The following is a 26,256-nucleotide window of genomic DNA, read 5'->3' as shown; positions in this document are numbered from 1 at the left end:
GCAGAACGTTTTTCCCGTCTGTACTGGCCGTCGTCGCGTTTGGACTCTACTACCACTTACCAACAGGTGGAGTAGAGTCATTTGCCCTCCCGGCGAATATAAAAAAAAAAAAAAAATTAGTAAGCAAGCAGCAACTCACAATGATCTTTGCTAGTCTCATTCTCCTGTTAAATAAAAGGAATTCAGTCCCAATAAACCATAATGCTTCACGTCATAAAATTTAATCTGAAAAACAGCAACACGCGATATTTTCTTTAACGGACGAAAATCTGAAAGATAAACGACTAACGCTAGATGTGAACTCGTATTCTATATAACAAGCCATTTCAATTACCTTCGTAATTATTAAATTAATTAAGTTCGTTAATTAGTGAGATACTAGTTTGTATTTACCGTTTATAATTTGAATATAACTCAGGATTTACAATTATAATTTACTTCATACATACGAGTATAAAGTTAAGAAACGGCAAAATGGAAATAATTTAAATAAGTATCTATATTATAAACTCGTTAAAAGATAATGAAAAGGATTAATATTATATAAAAAAAAAAAAAACGTTTTGTTTGTTCGGGAAGAGTAATCAAATAATCATACAATACCTAAATGCCATAATATTATATAGCTTAGTAATAGTTATAGGCTCTATATAATAAGTAATTCTCTAGTCTAAATTTATACCAATGTATATATATATATTTAATGATAATGGGAATAAATCACACCTAAGCACTGAGAATAAAATATCGCCGGCAAAATACAATAATAAGATCTGGAATAAGCTCCCGACCTCCGTTTTCCCCACCACCTTTTTTTTTTTTTTTATAGAATAGGAGGGCGGACGAGCATATGGACCACCTGATGGTAAGTGGTCACCAACGCCCTTAGACATTGGCATTGTAAGAAATGTCAACCATCGCTTACATATCCAATGCGCCACCAACCTTGGGAACTATGATTTTATGTCCCTTGTGCCTGTAATTACACTGGCTCACTCACCCTTCAAACCGGAACACAACAATACCAAGTACTGCTGTTTTGCGGTAGAATATCTAATGAGTGGGTGGTACCTACCCGGACGAGCTTGCACAAAGCCCTACCACCAGTAGGGTACAATATAGGTACCTTTAAGTCAAGAGTGAATAGGCATCTTCTAGGCAAGCGCCAACTTATATATATAAAAAAAATAATAATAAGTAAATGGATTCAAAATTGATAAAAAAACTATATCGTAGGGTGTAAGATCACAGTATGCCGTTGATAGTTTCTGAATTCGAGCAATGTGGGAAACGTCAAAGGGTTTATAAACCACGATAGGTTTTGTTGCATTAAAACAAATGACAAACGACAAAAAAGCTGTAGTGGATGTGATAGCTTCAAGACAATGCAGAAACATCCGAGTGGCCCGTCGATCACATTTCGATTATTTGTATCAAGCCCATTATAGTAACGCAAAATAACTATCCTTCCTTAAACAGTGCAATCGGTTTTATCTCTTCATTTATATCGAGTTACAATTACTCTTCGCTTCCCGGTTTTGATCGCGTTGCGTAGGCGCACTTCCGTCTTGCTTGACGGTTGATGTGCCAACGGTATTGGAGATTGCTTTTACGGAATATGTGGTATCAATTGTTAAACCCATTGGTGGAATATATAAGAGATAAACCAAGAAACCGTAGAAGATTCTTGGCGTATTTGCACTTGGCGTTAAAGCTTTATTATCGTTAGCAGATTGGTTGGATTGTACAGTTATAACTGCTGCTGTAAAGTTTCGGCTGGAGCAGTATACTGATGTAGGTTAAACCATTTGTAATGTTTGTATGTTTATTTCTGCCTATATTTGTTACCATTCTCATAACGATTTTCATTCATTCTTTACGAATATTTTAACCTATCTTACCTAATTCACAAGTATTTCTGGATATTTGCCAATACGTAAAAAATAATTTATTCAAAATAAAAATTACATCAACGCCAAAAGCATTGACTCCTAGTGCCAGCTGCCAATGAAATCGTATTTTTATCAGTGTGAGACGCTACGTACATTCGACGTTTGAATACAAACCTAATAATTTAACTAATTTTATCATAGATAAACGAATACGCCGAAACCGCGGGGTTTATTTACATGAGACGCATCATGCAACGCAGCACCGCCTTCATGTTCACCCACGTGCTATAATGACGGTGCACTATTACCTATGATAGAAGAATATTAATCATACAAAATATTTTCGTGTTCGGCAACTCATTACTTGGGAAACAACATCCTGTCGACGTTTTTAGATGGGGGCGACGAACGCAATTAAGTTACTTTACTACTAGATTAGTTCGCTTTACATAATTATACGTAACAGTGAGGAGTGTTTTAACAATATGAATATCATAAATAAAATATTAAGGCGACACTAAGGTTTCAGAATTATATCTGCATGTGTATTAATAGCTTCCCTTCGTAACAATAGCTTTAGTTTGATTTGGGAAGCTTAAAGTAATTTTCTCTTTCTACAATTTCCGTTTTAAACTTCAATAGATTTACTTAAGGTCGATCACAATGCAAGACACCATAGGAAATCCATTCTCCTCGAGGCGGTGTCGCGTAATTCCTCGTGGATTCAACGAACCGTGCATAACGTGGGTGTTCTGATGCAAGAACACGATATAGAAAAGATTATCTTACCATATTAATAGATAACTTAATTAAAACTGCATTTCGTGGATAAACATCAATAATCTTTACTTCAGAGGTTTCGAAATGGTTATTAAAATTATTATTGTTACTTACTGGTATAATATAGACTACAAAGCAAAATATATTATATACATATATTTGTAGTTTCAGCATTAGGAGTAACCTTAAAAAGTTCGAAAAAGGTAATATGTATATTAGGTAATGCTTTCACTAAGTTGAAAACACATTCACAAATATATATTTTTTGCTAATGGCTTTTTATTCAGCACGAGCGTTATGTAAATGAAAATGACAGTCACATTTGATTTGAACATTCAAAGCAGATAAGAAGACACTTGCACATAATGTAACGGTTCCTGGATGTTGTCGGAAGACAAAACGTGTGCATTTGGACGGATCGGATCAATGCGGTGTCACGGGGCGTCACGGAACGACGCGTCGTCGATCACTCGTGACGTTAGAGTATGGTGGTGCAGGCGATAGGGCTATAGCGATTACAAAGAACGCATTCACCCTAACACAGAACAACATTTTGAAACACATTTCACAAGTTAAAAAAAAACAATGCTCAACTAGCCGATTTTTGATTGCAATAATAACTATTTAAGGATACATAGAAAATCGTTCATAATGTTAACAAATAATTCAATGATTTGTTTTATCTTATGTATATAATGTAACGGAATGAGTTTTAAAATCAAATGTCAAAACTTCCGTATGGAGGCAAAACGTAAAGATTTCTTGTATTAGAACCCTAATTACATTATACGTCCGGCGGTAAACCTCGCGGATAAACACAGGTGCAACCGTTAATGCAGGATTTGTGACTTTGTGTGTGGATCGTTCGAGTTTCCGTTTACATGAAGCTTAGTAACCCCGATAGCTTCTGTTCGACGTCCGCGGTGTATTAACAGGATATTTAGCGTTAAGTAATAATACATACCTAAAATTTACAATGCTACTTTCTCTCTTAAAAGCAATTCCATTCGGAAGTAAAATTTAAATATACGTTTACAAAACGTTCACAGTTTTTTGTTGATATTTCCAATATTTCAAGGTGCTAAACGTTGCATGCGTGCATAAGAGTGATGGCATATGTACAATATATTAAATTATCTATGCTTAATGCACAAACATATGCATAAAGTATTCATGCATGTAATAGCATCTGGTGCATACTAATCTGTGCGCCATACGTGTTATTTATCTGTATTAGCAAAAACTATTTAGGTACAAAAAAATAAGTTAGTAAAATAATTGCTATCAGAAATAAAAATTTAAATGTACTTTATTCAAGTAACTTCTTGCAAACATGTTTGGTAATGTTACATGATCAAATTGATTGCAAAGTATTTGACTTTGATAACATTGATGCAATTTATATAAATCGTATAATCAAAATTATATAAAAATAATATATTTAATTTTTATATTTTTGTGTATTCAGTACAAGCCGTACATATATTTGTGTTTTTTTGACACAATGTGTTTAAAATTATCATCGAAATTGTAATAAAAAAACGAAAACCTTTGCTCTGGACGTATGTAATGACTCTGCGGAGTCGGAAACTCGTCGTTATAAGTATATCTTTACGTCCCTTGTTTGTTCAATGATTATCGCAGATTCTATTAAAATTATCTACATTGTTATAAATATGTATATATATATAATGTTTTTGTAATCAAGTTGTGACTGTTATTAATTACCTGTTTATTTTATATTTTAAAACAAGACAACTAATAAAAAAAATACTACTAAAGTTGAACATTGTTACAAAAATGCAATATAATAAAGTTATACAAAAGGTACAAAACGATTATCCATTGTACTATTGTTCTAATATAAATTCGATTCATGGAAAATCTCCAACAGTTCTCGGAACATGACAACTAAAAAGATTACAAAAATCCAGATGAGATTGTGACAAACGATAAAGGTCTTAATCTGAATTATGCAACAAAACAACTTATGTCGCAACAATGACGTTATTACAGTAAAATAGTGTTATCTTATCTTATAAATATCGAGAGGAATAAAGACCATACAACAATAACGACCGGTCACAATATGCTCATTGTTCTTTAATTATAATTTTACCCATAACAACTTTAGTCGAAACGATTGGTTCACGGCTTAGTATTATATAATAAAATAAATTTTTAGGTCAAAGATAAAAATTTAAATAATAGAAAATTTAATATGAAAATACTATATTTAACTCCAGTTAGAATGAAAATATTGTAATGTAATGTTCTTGTACCAAAACCGACACGCAAAATAAACTCAAACATTATTTTAAAAGTTAAAGCCCGATGGCTTGACTCCGTAATAAATCTATTTTGGATAATACCTTCGTTAGATAAGTGTTCGAAACACGATTGTCAGCGCAATTGACTAGTACTCTTCTGGAGTCAAGTAAAAACATCAAAACTATAAATAAAACTTACCCCAATTTCATAATAGTGGGTCATGTTACATAACGTACCTGCAACAAAGAATGAAAGTCATTATTTTCTAATTTACGAGATAATATCGCTCAATTTTATTTGTTTAAACAGATTACAAGTACGGCACACTAGATGGTCGATAAGATTTTTTTTCTACAGCGCAGTACAGTAACAGCCTGTTAGCGTCCCACTGCTGGGCGAATGCCTCCTCTCCCTTTTGAGGAGAAGGTTTGGAGCTTATTCCACCACGCTGCTCCAATGCGGGTTGGTAGAATACACATGTGGCATAATTTCAATGAAATTAGACCCATGCAGGTTTCCTCATGATATTTTTCTTCACCGTCAAGCACGAGATGAATTATAAGCACAAATACAAATTAAGCACATGATAATTCAGTGGTGCTTGCCCGGTTTGAACCCACGATCATCGGTTAAGATTCACGCGTTCTAGCCACTAGGCCATCCCGACTTACTAGATTTTTTTCTTCACTTAACTTTATTACATACTTCCGATTACAGCAGTGCAATTCTATAAGCACTCACTTTGTATCTCACTCGTGAAATATTGAAAACCGACTTACGTTGACACGCATCAATCGATCGGTTTTAATATTATAATAATTACAACAAATGTCGCATGTTACTTTCTAACATTTCACGATCGTGTTCTGCTGTGAGTTTTGATTTTATTCGAACTTAATTACTTTTTATCATATTAAATACTATATACGGGGAGAGCGGCGGGCGTTAGATTAAAAAAAGCAGCTTATGTTTGTCTTAGGGGTTAAGCTTGCTTCATACCAAATTTTACCAAAATTAGTTTAGTAGTTTAGCCTTGAAAGAGTAATAGACAAAAAAGTTACTTTCGCATATATAATAATAGTATGGATTATTAACAGTAGTATTAATATATGGCAAAGGTAATCTCATATTGTGTCACATGTTCTATTTATTGCTATATGACATATTACCAAAACGCTTTATACGGCACTTATTATATATAAGAAATATGTTTGCAATATATTTATATGTATGTATTCCTTTGTCCCTAGCATACTGTATTATACAACAACACATTTACACTATCTGGCTTTGTTTACGATTGATCACAGTAAATGATAGTGCTGTTTAAAGTAACTATACCGTAACCGTAACAGCCTGTGAATGTCCCACTGCTGGGCTAAAGGCCTCCTCTCCTCTTTTTGAGGAGAAGGTTTGGAGCTTATTCCACCACGCTGCTCCAATGCGGGTTGGTAGAATTCACATGTGGCAGAACTTCAGTGAAATTAGACACATGCAGGTTTCCTCACGATGTTTTCCTTCACCGTAAAGCACGAGATGAATTATAATCACAAATTAAGCACATGAAAATTCAGTGGTGCTTGCCCGGGTTTGAACCCACGATCATCGGTTAAGATTCACGCGTTCTTACCACAGGGCCATCTCGGCTTTTTGTAACTATATTTTACTATAAACTTATTAGTAAACTTAAGTAACACAAACGTATGTTACGATACCCACGCTAAGGTAAACATTAAAATAAAAATTATACATGCATATAATATATCCAAAAAATAGCCATGATAAGATTATTTACATGATATTCCTGCCATGTCGGACTCAAAGCCGAGGCGTGGAATAGTCATCCATCACGCAACACCTCGGTCGATATGAATTATTATCTTATATGTTATTTATTGAACCCCGAGACGGGTTTAATTCCGTGTTTAGTTAGTTTCTCCTGTCGAAATCACAAATAGAATTGCAAATCAAACTACAGAATTGTCGCGTTATGCAATATGACAATATAAAATACATTAAGATAAATTAATTTATAATACAATAGCTACCATTAAATTAATAACAATTAAGTCCAACATTTGTTTTTCTTAAAACTGCATTGAATATTTTGTTTCAAGCTAAGAAAATTATCGAAATATATTTAACAAGTTCATGTATTCGAACGTCACGTTTTCGGTTGGCAAACGCAACGGTTGGCAGTTCCACGGTCGTGAGGTTCACGGAGGTTATATACGAAGCTTTGTGTACTAGCTAGCAAATTGCGTATCTCTTTTACCTTGTAAATTGCTTCTTAGAATGTGCTTAGCTTCATACAAACATTCTATACAAGTACTTCCTAACAATTGGCTAGTTAACACTAAGCCTATTCTTCTAAAAATGAATGTGCGCTTCAAAAAAAATTGTATTTGTTCTGCTTAAATCGACTTAACAGTGTCTGCATTAATGTTATAAAAACACGAAGTCCACAACAACTTAATCCAAATAAACAAGTGTGATTTTAGTGCATTTATAATTTAATTATTGACCAGCAGTACCCGTTGAGGCCATACACGCGGAAAATTAAACAAGTAATTAGTGTAATTTACCCCATTGTCCGTACCAAAAACAGTGTATATTTTGTTTTGGCGTGTTAAAAGAAATGACTAAGTGCAGCGCGCCCAACATAGTCAAAACATCTCAAAATTCATTCATACCGCATCTACCTTCAAATTTCAAATCTTTATATTTTATTATTGGTAACTCAAAAAGACATTGCAGATTTTATATCCTTCGCTTGTGTGTAGCTAAAAAGTTGAGTAAACAAATTTAAAACACGATTTGAGCTTACTGCTAATTGTCATATCGATTTTTTCTGCCGACTTTTCAACTTTGTTTGCAATATTCTCAATATTGTTTAAGGGAAGATCTTGCTCCATAATTTTCTACTTCATCCAATCGATTCATTCCATAATCTTTCTTTTTAGTACAAAAAATAAAATAAATGTGATTTTATATTATTTTTTTCACTGGCAACACCGCCGCGGTTAATGCTAATATAATATATAAGGTAGAAATAGATAACGACACCATGAAGGACAATAATAAACGTTAGTTTTTGTCATTATTGCTTTGTGAACCAAATGGTTTGTTATTCATGTTATTACAATGTACCAAACCATCGAGTATGTGCGAAACTTCGCTTACAGCTTGTAAATTCCTCATCGAATGTCACAATATTCACAATAGTACAATTGTTTATGTTGAAAATAACTGCTTATTTTAATATTGAGAATTATCATATAAATATTGCAAAATACAACTGAATATACGAATAAATGAAACCAAATATTATTAATAGAGACCGAGAGAGAACACCGCATCAGGAACTCCAAGCAGGTGGAAAGCAAAGGCGTGGCAAATCATTAAACTATCACTGAACGCGGAATACTTGCATAAAGCATTACCCATGCGTTTATAACAACCGTGCCGAATTAAGGTATCATTAATAACGAGGAAACAACAATATTGTGTAAGAGAGCCCTACATTTTCCTCGCTATCTTATTTAAGCACCAATATGATACTATTAGTGTGCTGTTAAACAAATTAAGTTTAAATACTGGAATTAAAACGTTTCTCCAGTTATCTTATTTATAAGACCTCACCCATTTTAGACATAAGTTATGTATACATATATACAGTAGTTTATAGTCCATAGTTACAAACTAGCTGTAATTGATATCTTAACGTTGTTAAAATTAGTTTGAATTGGCCGATCGTTTCGTTGAACACTACACTTATTTAAATAAATATTGTATTTATAAATACTAGACGCTCAGTTTACATTTGATGTAGAAAATATAAATGCAAGTATATATACGTTCAGCAACGATTCAGATATAATATATTAACTAAATTGTAATAATCACAACGAACACATAATACCAATTAGTTCAAGATAATGCTACGCCCAAAAATCATCTTGATACAATAATACATACGTTTGTATAAATACGTCACAAGTGTATCTGTTTTTCGTTCTACATCAATTGAAACTAAACACTCATCTACATATATTCAGCAATCATATCTTGTCTTAAATATTAGCAATTCAATTAATATTAGTCAAATTTTCATATCCGAAACATTTAGTTTCCTTGTTTGAAAATAAATCAATTTAACGATTACATATTTAACGTAGACGCGTCACGTTGTTCAGATTCGTGACGATATTGTAGTATACCAACTATCAATCGTTATTCTGATTGAGTTACAAGTTTACAAGTATTACTTCTTCATGAGATAGTAACTGTCAGTCAGTTTGTGAGGTAACTGAGTGACAGAGTCACGACTTAAACGCACAACCGTTTGTAATAAAATTTTATATAGAGACAACTTGAGATCTGGATAAGGACATAGGTATATTAATAAATTAAATTAAGGATCTACGATAACAGTAAATCGTCATGCGAGTGGAGTTCCAGGGAACAGCTAAATAATTTATATTAGTTAAAAGCTAATATTAAATCAACCGATAAAACGACGTAATTATAAACGAAAAGTAATAATAGTCAATACATACAAAACATATTGCAAATAAAACAATATTTAAACGACTTTTAAGACTTGAATCATTTCATTCCTATAAAATTTTAACCTTATTATTTATTAACCTGCTTAGATTTAAGTAGAATTATTTAAAAATGACAAATAATACTTATATGAAAGGAAAAAACTACAAAACAAACTTATTAGCTATACGCGTATTTCTATACTGTCATCAAATCATTAGAACGAAGCATTAAGATCATTTACATTGATAGTTTAGTAAATTAAGATCAACGTGCCTCGTATCCGATGATAAGTAGACAAGATGACGATAAAAGCAGTAAAGATCAGACCAATGGGTATTGTGAAGAAAGCAAATAGCCTTTCAAATAGACCCGGTCTATACCACAAATCGTCTAAATGTGATAAGTCGAGTCAATGCAAATTTTCTATAAACACCATTTTGCATAGATTTCGAATCGACAAATATGGTATTGAATAGCTTCTCTTAGAGTAAATAGTACTTTTACGGCTGTTGAACAATACAATACTATCTGGCTGGTTTCTAGTTTCAGACATTGTAATGTGCATTTAAAAAAAACAAAAACAAATAGCTTATAGGCATTTCATTCGTTCCACTTCTTTATTATTCGAAAAACATTTCCAGAATCGATTTTTCAATCTAATCTAGTTTTTAATATTCAGGTATAATAAGATAGTATTTTCTAGATAACTATTGGAAACAAATGAAATATTAGATTATAAATATTTCTTCCGAGAGGTCTGTAAATAATATACTCACAAAGACAGCAAAAAGATTTACAAGAACAAAAATAAGGTTCGAAAAAATATAAAATAGTTACATGGGGAACCGATCCAAAAACCATCAAATCATAAATGGCGCTGTTTGTGTCGCAGACTCGTTTATGACTTTGAAATAATTGCTCTTATCATTTAAGATAATTTATCAGGTATCTTAAATAATAAGCTATTTAATTCTATTATACGCTTATGATTACCTACCAGCTATTAAGGAGTAATCGTAAGACCCAGTACACACTATGACTAGATATTATTAGTTTCAAAGCTTTTATTATAACGGTACAGCTCGAAAGCAACGATGTAGAACCGGGTGACATATGCGTGATTCCATCACGGTGTAATGATTGTAACGGAAAATTGCCTACAGAATAACAGTCGGTCAATCGAATCCAGGTCAAAATAATAAAAGCCTAGCATTTAATTACGTTTTAGAAATTTATTTAATATTGAATACAAATTTATAAGCAATATAAGCCCAGTGGATAGGACTCGTAAATCTTAAACGGTCATATGTTCAAATCCAGACAAAAGCCTTTGAGTGATACTTGATGATGATTACGTCCTCCTATATAATTCTTATAAATAGGAGAGGAGGTAATTGCCCATTAAACGTTTTAGAGGCTACAACTTTCCTTTTATTATAATTTTATTATTAAACGCAATTCGCGCATAATCCTAAAGGTCCCAAGGGTCGGTAAAATTAATACCGGAACCTATTGTCGTCAATCGACAAGTAATAAGTCGTAAATGTAAATTAATGAAGGAGGAACAGGATGCTCACACAATGACTTACACAACGGATGCTTAGATTATAAAGGGTTTAACCTTGTAAATAGACGCGAAGGGATATTGTTATTGGCAATTTAAAAAAATACTATGGATTTGAATACGATAGGATAGAAAGTAACAACCCAGAAATTAGATTAAATACGTCTTATCCATTTATTGCAATAACAACAAAACCTTAAGCATATTATTTACCAATACTAGACTTATCATTTATAAAAACTTGAATATTTCAATCCAAGATTTTATAAAGATATATGTATAAATATCTTTTAAACAGTAATTTAAGTATGTTTAATAAACAATTAAATCGTCCATTTAATTGTTTACGTTCGTGTAATTTATGTGTTTTACGTTCCTTTGAAGGAAAATAATGATAACAATTTTCTTTAGTTTACACACATCTTATCAACAATTTAATCCATATTAGTAAACAATAAATTCTAGTAACGCCTAAGATCACCAATAACAATTAATATAAATACAGAAAAATAAACAAAGAGCTATTCGTTCCGAAGCTAAGCTACAACAAACTATATACGTAATACGAAATATTTCCTTGTTTGCAAGAAACAAAAATAAAACCCACACAGTTCAAGAGCAGTGCGTGCAAATTATAGCAATTTACAATAAGCTGTTATTCTCTCAAGGAAAACGAAAACTCTCAGTAGCAAAACAAGTAACTAAGAGAAATAATCGTTTGATTGTAATGGTCGACTGCGAAACGAGATTGTAAAGAGGCAGTCAAAACAATTTAGGGCGCTGCTAGAATCTAGATTTTATTAAATCAAATGTCCGGATAGATAAAATCAGGAGAAAATTAAATGAGTAAGTACAGTTTTGAAGGAGCTATTTTCTCGTTCGTAATAAGCTATTTATTATTATAAAATTAGATAAACTTCTGAAAGGTGATATGAACTTCGAGCTGAAATATGGCACAACTTCGCTTTGACTTACCACGATTTTTGGCGCACCTAAACATTTTTTGAAATTTGAAATTAATTGAATTTTGAAAGTGATCAAGATTCGTTTTTTAAATAAATTTCAGAATGGAACTGCCACTGGTGCTGAGAGAAGTGTAGCTGCTTTATCTTATTTCATCTCAAAATTCGGTAACCACCTTTAGGAAGCACATCCGAACCATACAAAAGCAGACAAAAGAAAATCTGAAAGTGTTAAATTTAAACACGACGTGACAATGTAAATATATACAACATATAATAATATAAAATAATCTCTAATAGCTAGTTTTATCTAGGTTAATCATTGACGATTATATTATACATTTTATAATTTTTGTCGGCCGCTACAAGCCATCAAGACTGGTCCGCGTCCACACTTGCAATTATACGTCAATTAAAGCTTGCCCTGTTATTACGCGAACTTTCCGGGAGCGCGTGCGGTTATTACGTAACGACCGAGGCCTGTGCTTTGAATTATTCTCTTACTAATACAGATCACGATAGCAACACGAAAGCCACGTTCGATTTATGACCAATAGTGATAATGCGAACAAGAGATAAGAGGACTAAATACGTGTTTGAAATATTAAAACCGATATCATATGGTATTTACTAACAAATGGACGAGAGAAATGTTTTATGCAAAAATACCCATAACTTTAATCTATACCACAAATAAAATATATGATTAAATTAATTATGACTGCAATAATAATCAGAACGTGACATTTATATGGTAATTCACTATTCAATTGTTTCAGCCATTTACTAGTGCTATGTTATGGCCTACTAAATCTGAATAGAGATATTTATCACATGACCTGCATTTACCGTGTCGAATCACATACATAATGGCAGTAAAATCGATTTTTTTTTTCTCGATATTATTATCGTTGTCATGGTAATGTACAAACGTTATTTTATTAGGTTAGGAAGGGGCCACTGAATAAACAATTCGTTGGAGAAATCGATATTCTATACGATAACACTCGCATCGAACACCCTTTCAGCAAAATACGTTAATACGTTTAAATTCTTATCGGATTATTACAATAAGTTAACATTTCCCTCCATTTATATAAGTATGTCTTTGAATTTAATATTAATGTGAAAATGTTCAAACATAAAACGAAATATAATACTGCATCTAATGAAATAAAATCGAAATGAACCGTGTTTATGATTTAAAAACTGAGGGAATTATAGAAATCTATAACAATTTACTTTAAAAAGGAGAGGTGTAAAAGTCTTATTCAAATTATAAGCTGTATTAACTTAAACGAACGACATCTTTTTCAATGGTCTCAATAAATTAACCGCAGTCGGAACTACAAGAGGTGAATTCTTAATTAGAGTTTGATCGTTGAGATAAATTGCTACTGGCTTTAACTTAACTGAATGTTCTGTTTCGTTTAAATGTATTGGCTTATGTTGCATTGACGAATGCACTGTGAATTCTATTTTCATTATTTTCTTTACTAAGATTGGTTAAAATATCTTAAAATAATGCTTTGTGTTGCAATTTACGATATTACGTAAAATGTTAATTAATAAGGATATGCGGTCGTGTGATACTATCAGCATGTTTACGATATGATAGACAGCGAGTTAAAGTTTAATTGAGCTTTCATTTCCTATAATTTAAAGAGAAAATAAAATATTGAAATTGAAAACAATGTCTTATAACAATTTTTTATCTATCTGTTTTGATACATTTTTATAAAAAATAAATATGAATAAACAGCTATTATACATATTAAAGTGACTGACAAAAACAGTAATTATACCGACGCACGCCGTTTAAAGAAGCAATTTCTTCAAACGTCATTTCTAAACAAGATATATGATGAACAAGTTGTCCTAAATCAATGCATAATTGGCTATATGAAGTTTAAACACCGAGTTGATACAAAGTAAAACTTGATTGGTTCAAATTCAGCAGCGAGAAGTAATTATCAGATTGAAAAGCATCAAAAGAGAAATTAGATTTGAGTGAAGTATAGCTCCTAGGCAAATATTGTTATTAAGTGAAAGTTTAAATTGTAAGCGAAAAGCGAGTGTTCGCAAGTAAACTGCAAAGGGCAACGTGTGACGGGTAGCGTATAGGCAAGGTGACCCTTCACCCGCTGCCGAGATGGGATGAAGATACGACCGCTGCGGCGATAATTGAAGCGCAGAGTGGGGTTCGTTTCTAACAAACATGTATTCGGATATAATACTTCGATAAGTAGAAACCGAATACATTAACTGGAGGAAATTGAATAATAAATGACAACAGACTGGCCGTGCATTTATTTAAAATAAAACAGTACTTAAACGACATTTCACGCAAAAGTCTCAAAGCTTAGTTAGGGGGTTAGAAGAAAATAAGTTGCTATACAAAACTAAAAACAAGTACATTTTAGTACACCAGTTTGTATGTCACAAGCATCGATATGTATAAAATTTCAGACCAATCGTTTCGGTGAAATTGATTTAATTAAACTTGTTTAAATTGATGAAGTTAAATGAAAGCCTATTAAAAATAAGCCACTATTAAAATATTCAGCCATTTCAAAATCTTCCCACAGACACAAGGAAGAGAGTAATTCGATTTGAAGAATCTCGTGCAATGAATCCGCAGACATATCGTTTTCATCATGTGTAACTTGAACAACTGTACCATTCGTGGTGGTCTGCACATTTGCCACAATAAATTCCATCGTCAGTTCTACGCCCGACTTTATAGCATCGCCCTCGGCAACGCAAGCGAGTATTGTTGGCGAATTTTGCCATATTACGTTATCGAATAGTGCATACCAGTACCAGAACCGCTTTCACGGTGCTTTCTAAATTTGCGAAAAGATAATTTTTGTAGCTCGGGGCAAATTAAAAATGTAATTATTTACAAAATACAGAGACTTCAGTTATGCGGTGTAGACAAATACGATAGCGACTCATTGTCAGCTTTACATAGCAGCTACAACCTAATATTTCTTCGTTATAGCCTAATAATATATGCATATTATATGAATGCCAAATGCTATATATGTATACTATTATTTGTATATATTAATTAAAATACAACATGAATTAAGACATATTAATACAAGATTAAAAAACATATTTAAATAAAAGTAATATAAAGGCGTTAATGTAAAGCAAATACTAAACTGTACGAATTCAGAAAGTCCGCAGAATGGCGGAGTTTTTAATTATTTCTTTTTACACAAAATTATATCCACCTTTTTGGCAGATTCTGACACCTTAATTTTGCTTGAGCGTAATGTATCCTTTTTGTGTTATTATATAGACTGTTATTTTGACTCAGGCTCAAAGTAAGCCTATATCTTGCCACAGTTACAATCCGCTCCAAAATAGATGTCGTCATCACATAGCTCGAAAAATATTGAGACTTATAATTTTTATGCGGCTTGAGCACTCTCTGCACTTGCACGATGTCTTGCATTTATCAGTCGTCCAGAGCTGAGTGTGTCTCCATTCGATTCTTTACCTTGTTTAAATATACCATGCCACTAGTAAACTTATTATCAGGGCAGTAAGTTCCATAAAAGGCAACAACTTCATTGATTGTGATTGGGGAGGATTTTCATTGCATAGTCGAAACATTATCATAGTGAATTGAATATCGATTCAATTTTCTCCATCATTACAATTTTCTTCCATATCGACTCGTTTGTTGAATTATTACTCGTATATGAATGACGTCATAGGTTTAAAAGTTAGTATATATCATTACAATGTGTTCTCAATTGCTATGGCACGAAGTAAGTATCCTTATGCCTACCCCCTCCCTTCCACTCTACGGACTTTTAAGAGCTTTCCTCGTATATATTGTATTATTTTGAAAATCTTTGCAACAAATTAACAAGGGTATATACATCATGAATAGATATCCTTTTAAAAATGAATAACCTATCAGGAGATAATCAAATTATTTTCGCATTAAAGACGATAGAAGAGTAATAATGTATTAAGCACTCTAATTGTAACAAACGCGAGCGTGCAGCTGCATTTCATATCGTGGCAACCAGAGGGCAAGATAGTATCGCACGTCGACAACACGAGAGAATTATTGACTGCCACTCACCTACATCTGACTGAACGGTGCCTTGCGGAACTCGGCGGCACCAATGCGAAGATCATTATAGTCAATTTACTTTTAAACTGATATCATGTTTCATATAAAGTAATCGATTAGCATGTTTTAGAATACTTAAATCACTTTATAAATTAATATTTTGCTGAAAATTTAACGATTTTTTCGTGAGTATTCAATATTAAAGCCTCATAATTTATGAACTGTAAAAAAACTTCCTTATATATTTGGAATGACAATATATTCGACTATTTAATAACATAGCGATATGATAAATTGACTGATAACGATCAGCAAACGTGTTCTTCGTTCTTATACGTTTTATAATATAATTAGTTGTTTGTAAGCAAATTGCAATTACAATAAACAATAATTACATGCATGCGCTCATGTTAATAATTATTGTACAAATCTTCGATAGCCCGCGGGAGCGAAAGCTGGCTACTACAGGCAGATCTTACACATCGATAATATCATTAATCACTCGACTACCAAGTAGGTTGTTTGTTTTCTTAAGGCTAACCGCGCCTAATATTAATGCTTTAATTACAGGAAAGCGTTGATTCCAAATCGATATAGGCATTCGTTTTGACATAATCGAGCCGGTATAAATCTTGATTTATTGCAATGTAACTGCTTGAATAGAATAGATGCTGATACGATTGTTATTGAAACGAGACCACCGAATGTGCTAATGTCGAATAGTGTTATGGTCTGTTATAAATTGGCATGCTATTCTTATTTATGCGATACGATTAACGTGCCCGTGAAACTGGTAAGTCGTTGGGTATGGACATGCAGAATAGCATATGATTTATTTATATTAGTACAATACGCTAGAGTACACATACATGATTCATATTAAAAAATATCATAATAGACAACGACAATAAGATACATCGTAATATTAAGCAAAATATATATATCTATAATCAGTGAACAAAACTTAGATTAATATAGTTTTAATATGCTTAATTTTCAGATACATAAATGTACTAAAAAAAACTTAAAATTACCAAAATGAAACGGTACTGAAAACGTATGTATGAATACACGTACACGCATACATGGAATGGACATAATAATTTATTATGATTCAAAAAAGTATTCCATGTAGTAGGATATTCACAGAAGATGAAAGGTTCGTCTGGGTAGGTACCACCCACTCATCAGATATTCTACCGCAAAACAGCAGTACTTGGTATTGTTGTGTTCCGGTTTGAAGGGTGAGTGAGCCAGTGTATTTACAGGCACAAGGGACATAAGATCTTAGGTCCCAAGGTTGGTGATGCATTGGTGATGTAAGCGATGGTTAACATTTCTTACAATGCCAATGTCTATGGGCGTTGGTGACCACTTACCATCAGGTGGCCCATATGCTCGCCTTCCTATTCTATATAAAAAAAAGTTTAAATCAAGTAAAAAACATTTATAAAAAATATATGTATGTGTTAAATATTTCATGAACACGGAACTGTTACAAGTTTAATATATGTATAAATATTCAACTTAAACGACTTTTTATGAAAGGTATTTTTACTTTTATCGGCATTTCTTTTTAAGGACCGAACTCGTTTCGTATTTGTATATCACAAATAGTTTAACAGTAAGCTGTGGAGACCTAAGACGACGAGGAAAATTATATAGTTTTGACGTCTAGTTAACAAAGGTTTATTACAGTATTTCACCGTGCGCAATCTCCATAACGCACGTCAGTATGATTTACGGGTCGTTTGTAAGCCTCCCGTAAGTAGAGTTACCATTAACTTTAGAATAATGTATTTACCTAATTTTGAAGATAATACAAAACAAATGACGAATGCTATTTGCTATAATGAAGTGTGAATTTAATGTATACAACAATGTAAAACTAGCACATGCTATTCTCTTATGGTCACTGATTTCGCTCTTTCTGACATTATTGATTTGACATTAGAAAGAAGAAGTCGCATAATCGTTAATAGTAAATAATACCCTCTAAGCAATAACTATTTCGCCTAGTAAACATAATAACCATAAGAGACAGTTTTCGAAAAGAACAATTATGCAATTTTGAGGAGAAAAAAATTTTTCTGCTCAAAATTGCATACAACATATATAATTAGTTAAATAGGTAATTTGATCTTGATAAAACCGAGCAATGACAAATTTCTATAAAATGCGACAAAATAACACCAAAAGTGAGATTAATTTGACTGAATACTGCCTCTCAATAAAGATTTAAAAAACAATTTTAACCAAAACAATGGTATAGTTAACTCACCTTAATAATCATACCCGATAACTTATAATTAACTTATAATTGATAACTTATAATTGTTATTAATTAAGAATTTTCCAAAAACTTGTATTAGTAATTGTAACTTGATATTGTTTTCTAATTGGACCACCAAATGTCATTTGTCAGTCAAACGTCAGTACAGGTTTATTAACTCCTAGCATACGTTAAAATATTGCATCAGGAGTAAATATTGTTTTTTTTTTAACATCGGCACATAAATTGTATGGTAACCCTACTCGCCAATAACGAGTTGAGAATTGCATAAAGTAGAGTGCACAAGGCATGACCCAGCATGAAAACTATGTTTGTCACGAAGTTAAGATTGCAGCAATTGGGTTTAGCTAATTTAGATTTACAAACGAAATGCATAATTTACACTACAACATTTTATTATTTGCACCAGAAGCCAGACGATCCAGTGGGCCGTGAGCATCTACCTTGAATCTGTTTTTAAATATATACAAATAAATAAAATCGATGTCTGCCTATGATTTTGGGCTAACTGCCTCTTTTTAAGTTAATGTGGCTATTTACTAGTTACCAAAACCAAAACAAAATATTTTCATTTTAGACTACCACATCTAACTAATAATTTAGTAACAGCCTGTGATTGACCCACTACTGGGCTAAGGCCTCCTCTCCCTTTTTGAGGAGAAGGTTTTGGAGCTCATTCCACCACGCTGCTCCAATGCTGGTTTGTAGAATACACATATGGTAGAAATTCAGTGAAATTAGACACATGCAGGTTTCCTCACGATGTTTTCCTTCACAGTCAAGCACGATATGAATTATAATCACAAATAAAGCACATGAAAATTCAATGGCACTTGTCCGGGTTTGAACCCACGATCATCCGTTAAGATTCACGCGGTCTTACCACTGGACCATCTCAGCCATATAACTAATAATTATATATGTATAATTCAAATAGGCATTATATACATAAATTGCAATTTTCAGGAATTTTCATCACAAACTTAATTTCACGCTGGCGAAGCCGCTAGTTAGGCTAGCATAATACTATATACAATATATATAATTTATAATATTGTCTACACATCTAAAATTGTATTTCCGAACCTTCTTTAGGATAGCACATACAGCTCTTTATTTTATTGTATCCATATTTAATGTGTAGCATAGTATTCACATTAATTTTTCGATACGAAGATTCATGCTCTTTACATTGTTATACGTATGGATAACTACGCATAAAATTGATGCAATATACTAATCGTAAGCTATAGTTTGCTATAGACTTCACGGTTTCACTTTCTTACGCCTATATTACCGCATTAAGGCATTATTAAGGAAACGATCCCGACGGTCTAGATAATAGATGGGCATGTCACACAGATTGAGTGGAGGGGGTCTATTCTGACGTCCCGCACGAGGCACGACCAATCGACTAGAAAGTTTGCGGAACAGACACTTCCCATTAGTCAATCATACTAACTATCAGCCGATTTCAGTCATATCGAGTGATGATGAAAACAGTTAATGAGTCGGAGAACGTTTGAACGAGAATAACTTATTGAATTGTTTAGTTTCTATTTTTGATTACGTGAACGCTTTTTTTTTGTTTTTTCGAAATACTTTTATTATTTTTTAGTTCTTGTGCAGAGCCTTGTGATAAAATATTTTTTTTTACTTATAAGCCGCAATTATCGAATTAAACTTTCATATCATTAACGAATTCAAACCTACTAGTACCAGTTGATAAATTATAGGATTGTGCCAATAGACAATTAATTTGAATTAAATTTGATTGGATTATCATTACGTTGTTTAAGCAGTGCCCCCGGCATGTCCGTGTTCGGTCTTGTCTCGAATACATTGGATGGTATCTAGTCCATACTAAGATTTCCGGTATAATTTAACATATTGTTTATACATAAAAATAACAGAAACTTGTAATGATCGAACAATACACATGAAATAAGTGACGTATCCACCAGCTTTCTACCCTTATTTCCACCCTTACGTACGTATTATCAGTAATTCAAATCGGTTTACAAGTAGCAGTTATATTAGTTACTACTTTTATTCTACTCTAAAGTATGATTAGACTCGATTTTTTTCTAATAATGTGAACATATTTTTTTTTTTTTGCAATTGGGCCACCTGTTTTTAAGTGGTCACCATAGATTTTTGTGCTGTAACAAATATTAACCATTCTTTACATTGTCAATGCCACCAACCTTGGAAACTAAGATTATGTTGAGTCTCTTGTGCCTGTAGTTACACTGGCTCAAACCGAAGCACATCAAGAATAAGTATTGCTGTTTAACCGTAGGATAAGTGATATATGGGTGTACCTACCCAGATAGGCTTGCACAGAGCCAGTTGAAGATACAACCTATTCAGTAAAAGCATTATCATCAAAATCGGATCACAGTCGATAGCCGTCCCGCTTTTAGAAATCGGATAAAAATAAAAATAAAGCTAACAGTATCATCATGTTAAGTAAAGTGTAGTTAAAAGAACAAAGCATTTCATTTAATTAAATTAAACTTCAACGAGAAAAGGTAATTCCAACATTCACGTGCGAATATAATAATTTAATCGGACAAAGGAGAGCGATTCCGCGATAAGCTTGTAGAAACAAAGCACTCTCACTTCGGAGTCGATGCTAATTAAGGGCATCTCTACATCATTGTTTATAACGTTCATTAGGGTGTATGCACATTGTTCTGACGCTCACATATACCGTTAGCAGACAGTATGAGATACATATACTAGCAGTCGTCAATTTCAGATAAGCAGTTGGCTTTATCTTTTTATTAAGATAGACGTATAATTTTCCATCAAGAACCGTCATTCGAAATGATTTATTTAGCTTATTATAAAAAAGTAAATACACGATTTAACTCGAAGTAACTAAGGCTATGACGGTGAAATCTGGAAGAAGTTATCTTTATTACGTAGGCAAGTGCCTAAGGCTAAGGGATTTTAGAAAATTAGAACTTGAGGAGCAATATACATGTATTTATAGGTAAGCTGTTATATTTATAAAAACTCATTCAAAACTGCAACCTTTATCAGCATTAAAAAAAAACTTATCCTAATGAGGTCCCCTTCTTAGGAGGGTAACGGTAAATTAATATACAAATAAGTTGTGATGTTCTATTGATAACCTATTTTTATGTCAGTGAGCCATTATTTAGTCAGTTTTATCTTTTAACAATATAATTTAAAAAATATAAAGATGCATCGTTTATGTATATCAAAAATAGAAATGGACCCAAAGTTGATCCTTGCGGGACTTAGTGCAGATTCAGAATTATTTATCCCATTATTTTTAAATCAATTAATAAATACTAACTATTGCTAAAGACACTATTGCTAATAGATAAATGACGAATCTATAGAAAATCTAAGCAGCATTGAGATAGTTTATTAATATGTAATATCACTTTATTACAAAAATTGATTTCGTTCATTTCACGACAAAGTTGAAAGTGCGTATTCTTTGAATTTATATATTTTAGTTTGTTTTATTTATTTTATTTTCCTTAAAACCGCAACTTTCTTTTTAAATACATTCATTTAGATTTAGTAATGCCACTTTTTATTGTGTAAAAAAAAGATGTTACAACAACTGGTTGATTTAAGTAAAAAAATATATGAAAGATATATCTATATAAATAAATTAATTGTTTTTATGGTATATTTTAACAACGATGTAAAAATATTTGAGATACTATTAATATATCTTTAGAAGAACACAATTTTACAAAAATATATTTATTTTTATTTATTTATAGAATTGGAAGGCGGACGAGCACATGGGCCACCTGATGGTAAGTGGTCACCAACACCCATAGACATTGGCATTGTAAGAAATGTCAACCATCGCTTACATCGCCATGGGCCACCTGATGGTGAGTGGTCACCAACATCCATAGACATTGGCATTGTAAGAAATGTCAACCATCGCTTACATCGTAAATGCGCCACCAACCTTGGGAACTAAGATGTTATGTCAACTGTGCCTGACCGGAACCGGAACACAACAATATCAAGTACTGCTGTTTTGCGGTAGAATATCTGATGATTGCTTTTAGATATCAGAACAGATGAAGAAGAAAGATATCTTTAGAAATTTTAACAATAAACAAGTGGTACTATCTTAAAATGATAGTGATAAACACATTCTTACGTATCAATCAATCTTAATGCCTGGCAGCAATGATATCTCCGAAACCCTTCGATAACAAAATAATCCTTTCATTCAAACATTTTCAATTGCAAGTCATCATTTATACAGAACCCTAAAATCACTATACACAACTTGCAAACCATCTGCTTCTCTGGGCGGAAATTAAATTTAACATATTTTTTTATCAAAAAGAAAAAACACAAAACTAGTTTTTTTCACGTCATAGTCGACTTTTATAACAAAAAAACAAACGCACTCGTTCGTAACAAACGACCTTTTTTATTTATTTACACAGAAAACTTAAGTATGTAAATTTAATCCAAAGCTACATTATATGGTACCGCGGTCGGGTTCTTTACTCTGACTAACGCACCTATCAAAACAAAACTAACTAACCGCTACAAAGGATTGTTTTTTTTGCAGGGACTATCTTTAAAAGGTAACCGGACCCTGTGAGAGAACTGGGATATGTGGGATTCTTAACCCCTGAGCTTACCGTCGTCGACACGGTACTTATTTTTTGTTTATAATTCATCTCGTGCTTGACGGTGAAGGAAAACATCGTGAGGAAATTTGCATGTGTCTAATTTGACTGAAATTTTGCCACATGTGTATTCCACCAACCCGCATTGCAGCAACGTGGTGAAATAAGCTCCAAACCTTTTCCTCAAAAAAGAAGAGAAGACCTTAGCCCAGCAATGGGACATTCACAGACTGTTACTGTGACACGGATGGGAAAGGTTGCGTTTTTTTTTTCATGTATGCATCCGCAACCCTTTCCGTGCCGTACTCCGCTCATGGCTCGATAGAACTCTCCGGAGAAGCGTAAGTAATCTCACTCGTCTATACCAGCACGAGGTTATTCCGGCTGCCGTAACCTGGGCTGCCTTAACTTAATCATTCGGGGCCCGTCGGTTCTGTGGTAGGGCCGAAACAATACCGAGCAGGATTGGTCAATTTCCGATTCTCGCCTTCTGAATCATGATGGATTCACAGAATGAGACTACGTCCCTCCAGAAAGATTAGCCTATATACCACAGCCAAAATGGCTATCCGTCCCCCCAAACGTGCCCGAAGTTAGAACTACGATTTTACTTGGTAAGCAAATATTTTAGCTTACGTTTATAATGAATGTTTATAATGAGCTCGGCCTGTCCCGTTCACGGGACATCGTATGTCGGAAAAAATAACCCGCTAAGTTTTCATACTATTTAATTTACCACGTTACATTACGTCATAAATTCGTTATTATTATGTAAGGTACATATTTTTATAAGCAATAAATTTAAGAATATGCTGTGCGTCCGGAATCGTGTCTTGAATTTATGGTTTAAAGTGAAAAGGGTCTGTAGGGTTACCTTAATATCTACGATAAAGACTATCTAAAAGTCGGATGCCTTATATAATAATAAAAATACGTAGAGGTTAAGACACAAACGAGACTAAAGACTTAAACTGTGTGATTATAATGCGTTAATTTTGCCACAACAATGGTTAAATATTGCCTTGATTAAAGTTTTTATTTATCGTTTTATCGAATTCAAAGTTATGGTACTATATGTTTAAACTAAATGAAACCTTAAAGAAACACAATTAAGTGAATTGTTGGATATTTTCTTGCAACATATATATATTATATTATCCAAGACAAACAAACAAAGCCAAATATTTCTTTAAATAAATTAAAAAAAATATTCATTTATTTCTTGACATCAGAGAGAAAAAGAGAATATTGGTAACAACTTATCAACTGAAATTATATAATTAAAAGATAGATATATATATATTTCATTTTCTATTTTCGCTTCTGGTGGTAGAGCTTAATGCAAGCTCGTCTGGGTAGGTACCACCCACTCATCAGATATTCTACCGCAAAACAGCAGTACTTAGTATTGTTGTGTTCCGATTTGAAGGGTGAGTGAGCCAGCGTAATTACAGGCACAAGGGACATAACATCTTAGTTCCCAAGTTTGGTGTCGCATTGGCTATGTAAGCGATGGTTAACATTTCTTACAATGCCAATATTGGTTTGGTTTGGGCGTTGGTGACCGCTTACCATCAGGTGGCTCACATGCTCGTCCGCCTAGCTAAACTATAAAAATACAGAAAACTTAATAAGTAATGTGCATGCGGGATCTTACTATAGTATTAAATATCTGATTGACGGAGTCAGAAAGAAAAGCTTGTTTTTACTTTTATTATAATTGTCTCGTTAGTCTAATCTAACCCCGAGTAATATTAAATTTATTAAGCTCTGGAAATTGACAGTTTTATTTTAGAAAGCTGGTAAAGACCTTTATCCTGTGTTTAAACTCTTTTTAATCTGAGTGAGATTTGCCGTTCACTGGATTATGAAAATGAATATCACGAAGCTATTAGATAGTCTCTTTTGAGACTAGTCGCCGTGGTCGAAATTGGTCAGCGTCTGTTTGTTGAATTTTTGAAAAAAAAGGGTCGACTTAGCGCTTGTTGCATTTCAGGCTGAATGTAATATATATTTGTTTACAGTATTTTGCTCGTTCTTCTCAGTAAAATCTCTAGTTGGACCCCGTGGTAGCTTTACATTGACCGCATGAATTTATGCGATGCCAGATGTATCCAACTAATAAATAATAATGAAGCATTTCTGTTTCCAGTTGAATACATAAAACGGATCCACAGGAAAAAAATCGTTCAGATTTTATAGCGCTAAATAATAATTATCGAGTTTTGTCTTTGAAACTGGCAACATTGCACATGATTAAAATGAATAAAATCTGTGAGCTCGACAACAAAAAGTTGAAGATGTATTTTTAAAGAAGATTAAAATATTATAGTGCATATAGAGAATCGAGATGGCCTAGTGAGAGTCGAGATGGCCTAGTGGTTAGAACACGTGAACCTTAACCGACAATCGTGGGTTCAAACCCGGGCAACCACCACTGAATTTTCACGTGCTTAAGTTGTGATTATAATTCATCTCGTGCTGTACGGTGAAGGAAAACATCGTAAGGAAACCTGCATGTGTCTAATTTCATTGAAATTCTGCCACATGTGTATTCTACCGACCCGCATTGGAGAAGGGTAATGGAATAAGCTCCAAACCTTCTCCTCAAAAGGGAGAGGAGGCCTTAGCCCAGCAGTGGGACATTAACAGGCTGTTACTGTCACTGATATAGAGGCGGCGGTACCTGGTGCTCGCGCAGCTTGCGCAGCAGCTCGGGGTAGGGCGCGGCGCGCGCGGCGCCCAGCGCGGGCGGCGGCAGGCGGCCCTCCATGCCGTGCAGCCAGCGCCGCAGGCAGCGCAGCTCGTGCGCCGAGTCTGCGGAGCGCGCGCGTCAGTACCGTACTCACACACTGATACATTGCGACACCTTCCGTATAACTTATGGAGGTGACGATGTAAATAATGAAAATGTGAACAAATAAAAAAAAAATACAATAGTTCTTAATATGATTTTGAAATTATGGCTCAGTAAAATAGAGCCAGCCCATCTAAGTCCACGTATCTCGTTCCTCACTCCTTCCTCGTTTGTCATTCTTCAATCGTTTACTTAGTGGTACCTCTCAAGCGACAATACATAGTATTGTTGCGTTTCCGTTTTAAGAGTAAGTAATTTTTTAATAAATGGTTCTTTATCATATATTTCTTCCAAAAACGATATCTATGGGCGGTGACTACTTTACATCAGATGGG

At 33.3% G+C, this 26,256-nt stretch overlaps 1 protein-coding gene across 4 annotated transcripts in view; it reads right to left on the bottom strand.

Moving 5' to 3' along the window:
• LOC126776305 (klarsicht protein) overlaps nucleotides 1–26,256 on the bottom strand; it is a 222,788-nt gene that overhangs the window by 98,383 nt on the left and 98,149 nt on the right. For all 4 annotated transcript variants that reach the window (XM_050498712.1, XM_050498714.1, XM_050498711.1 and 1 more), the window contains one exon: nucleotides 25,751–25,881. In XM_050498712.1, coding sequence (XP_050354669.1) covers nucleotides 25,751–25,881 — 131 coding nt within the window. The remainder of the gene's footprint in view (nucleotides 1–25,750; nucleotides 25,882–26,256) is intronic.

This window comes from Nymphalis io, chromosome 20 (assembly GCF_905147045.1).
Source record: "Nymphalis io chromosome 20, ilAglIoxx1.1, whole genome shotgun sequence".
Taxonomy (NCBI): Eukaryota; Metazoa; Arthropoda; class Insecta; order Lepidoptera; family Nymphalidae; genus Nymphalis; species Nymphalis io.
Note: the sequence above shows the minus strand (reverse complement) of the source record. Positions and strands in the feature narration are given on the sequence as shown.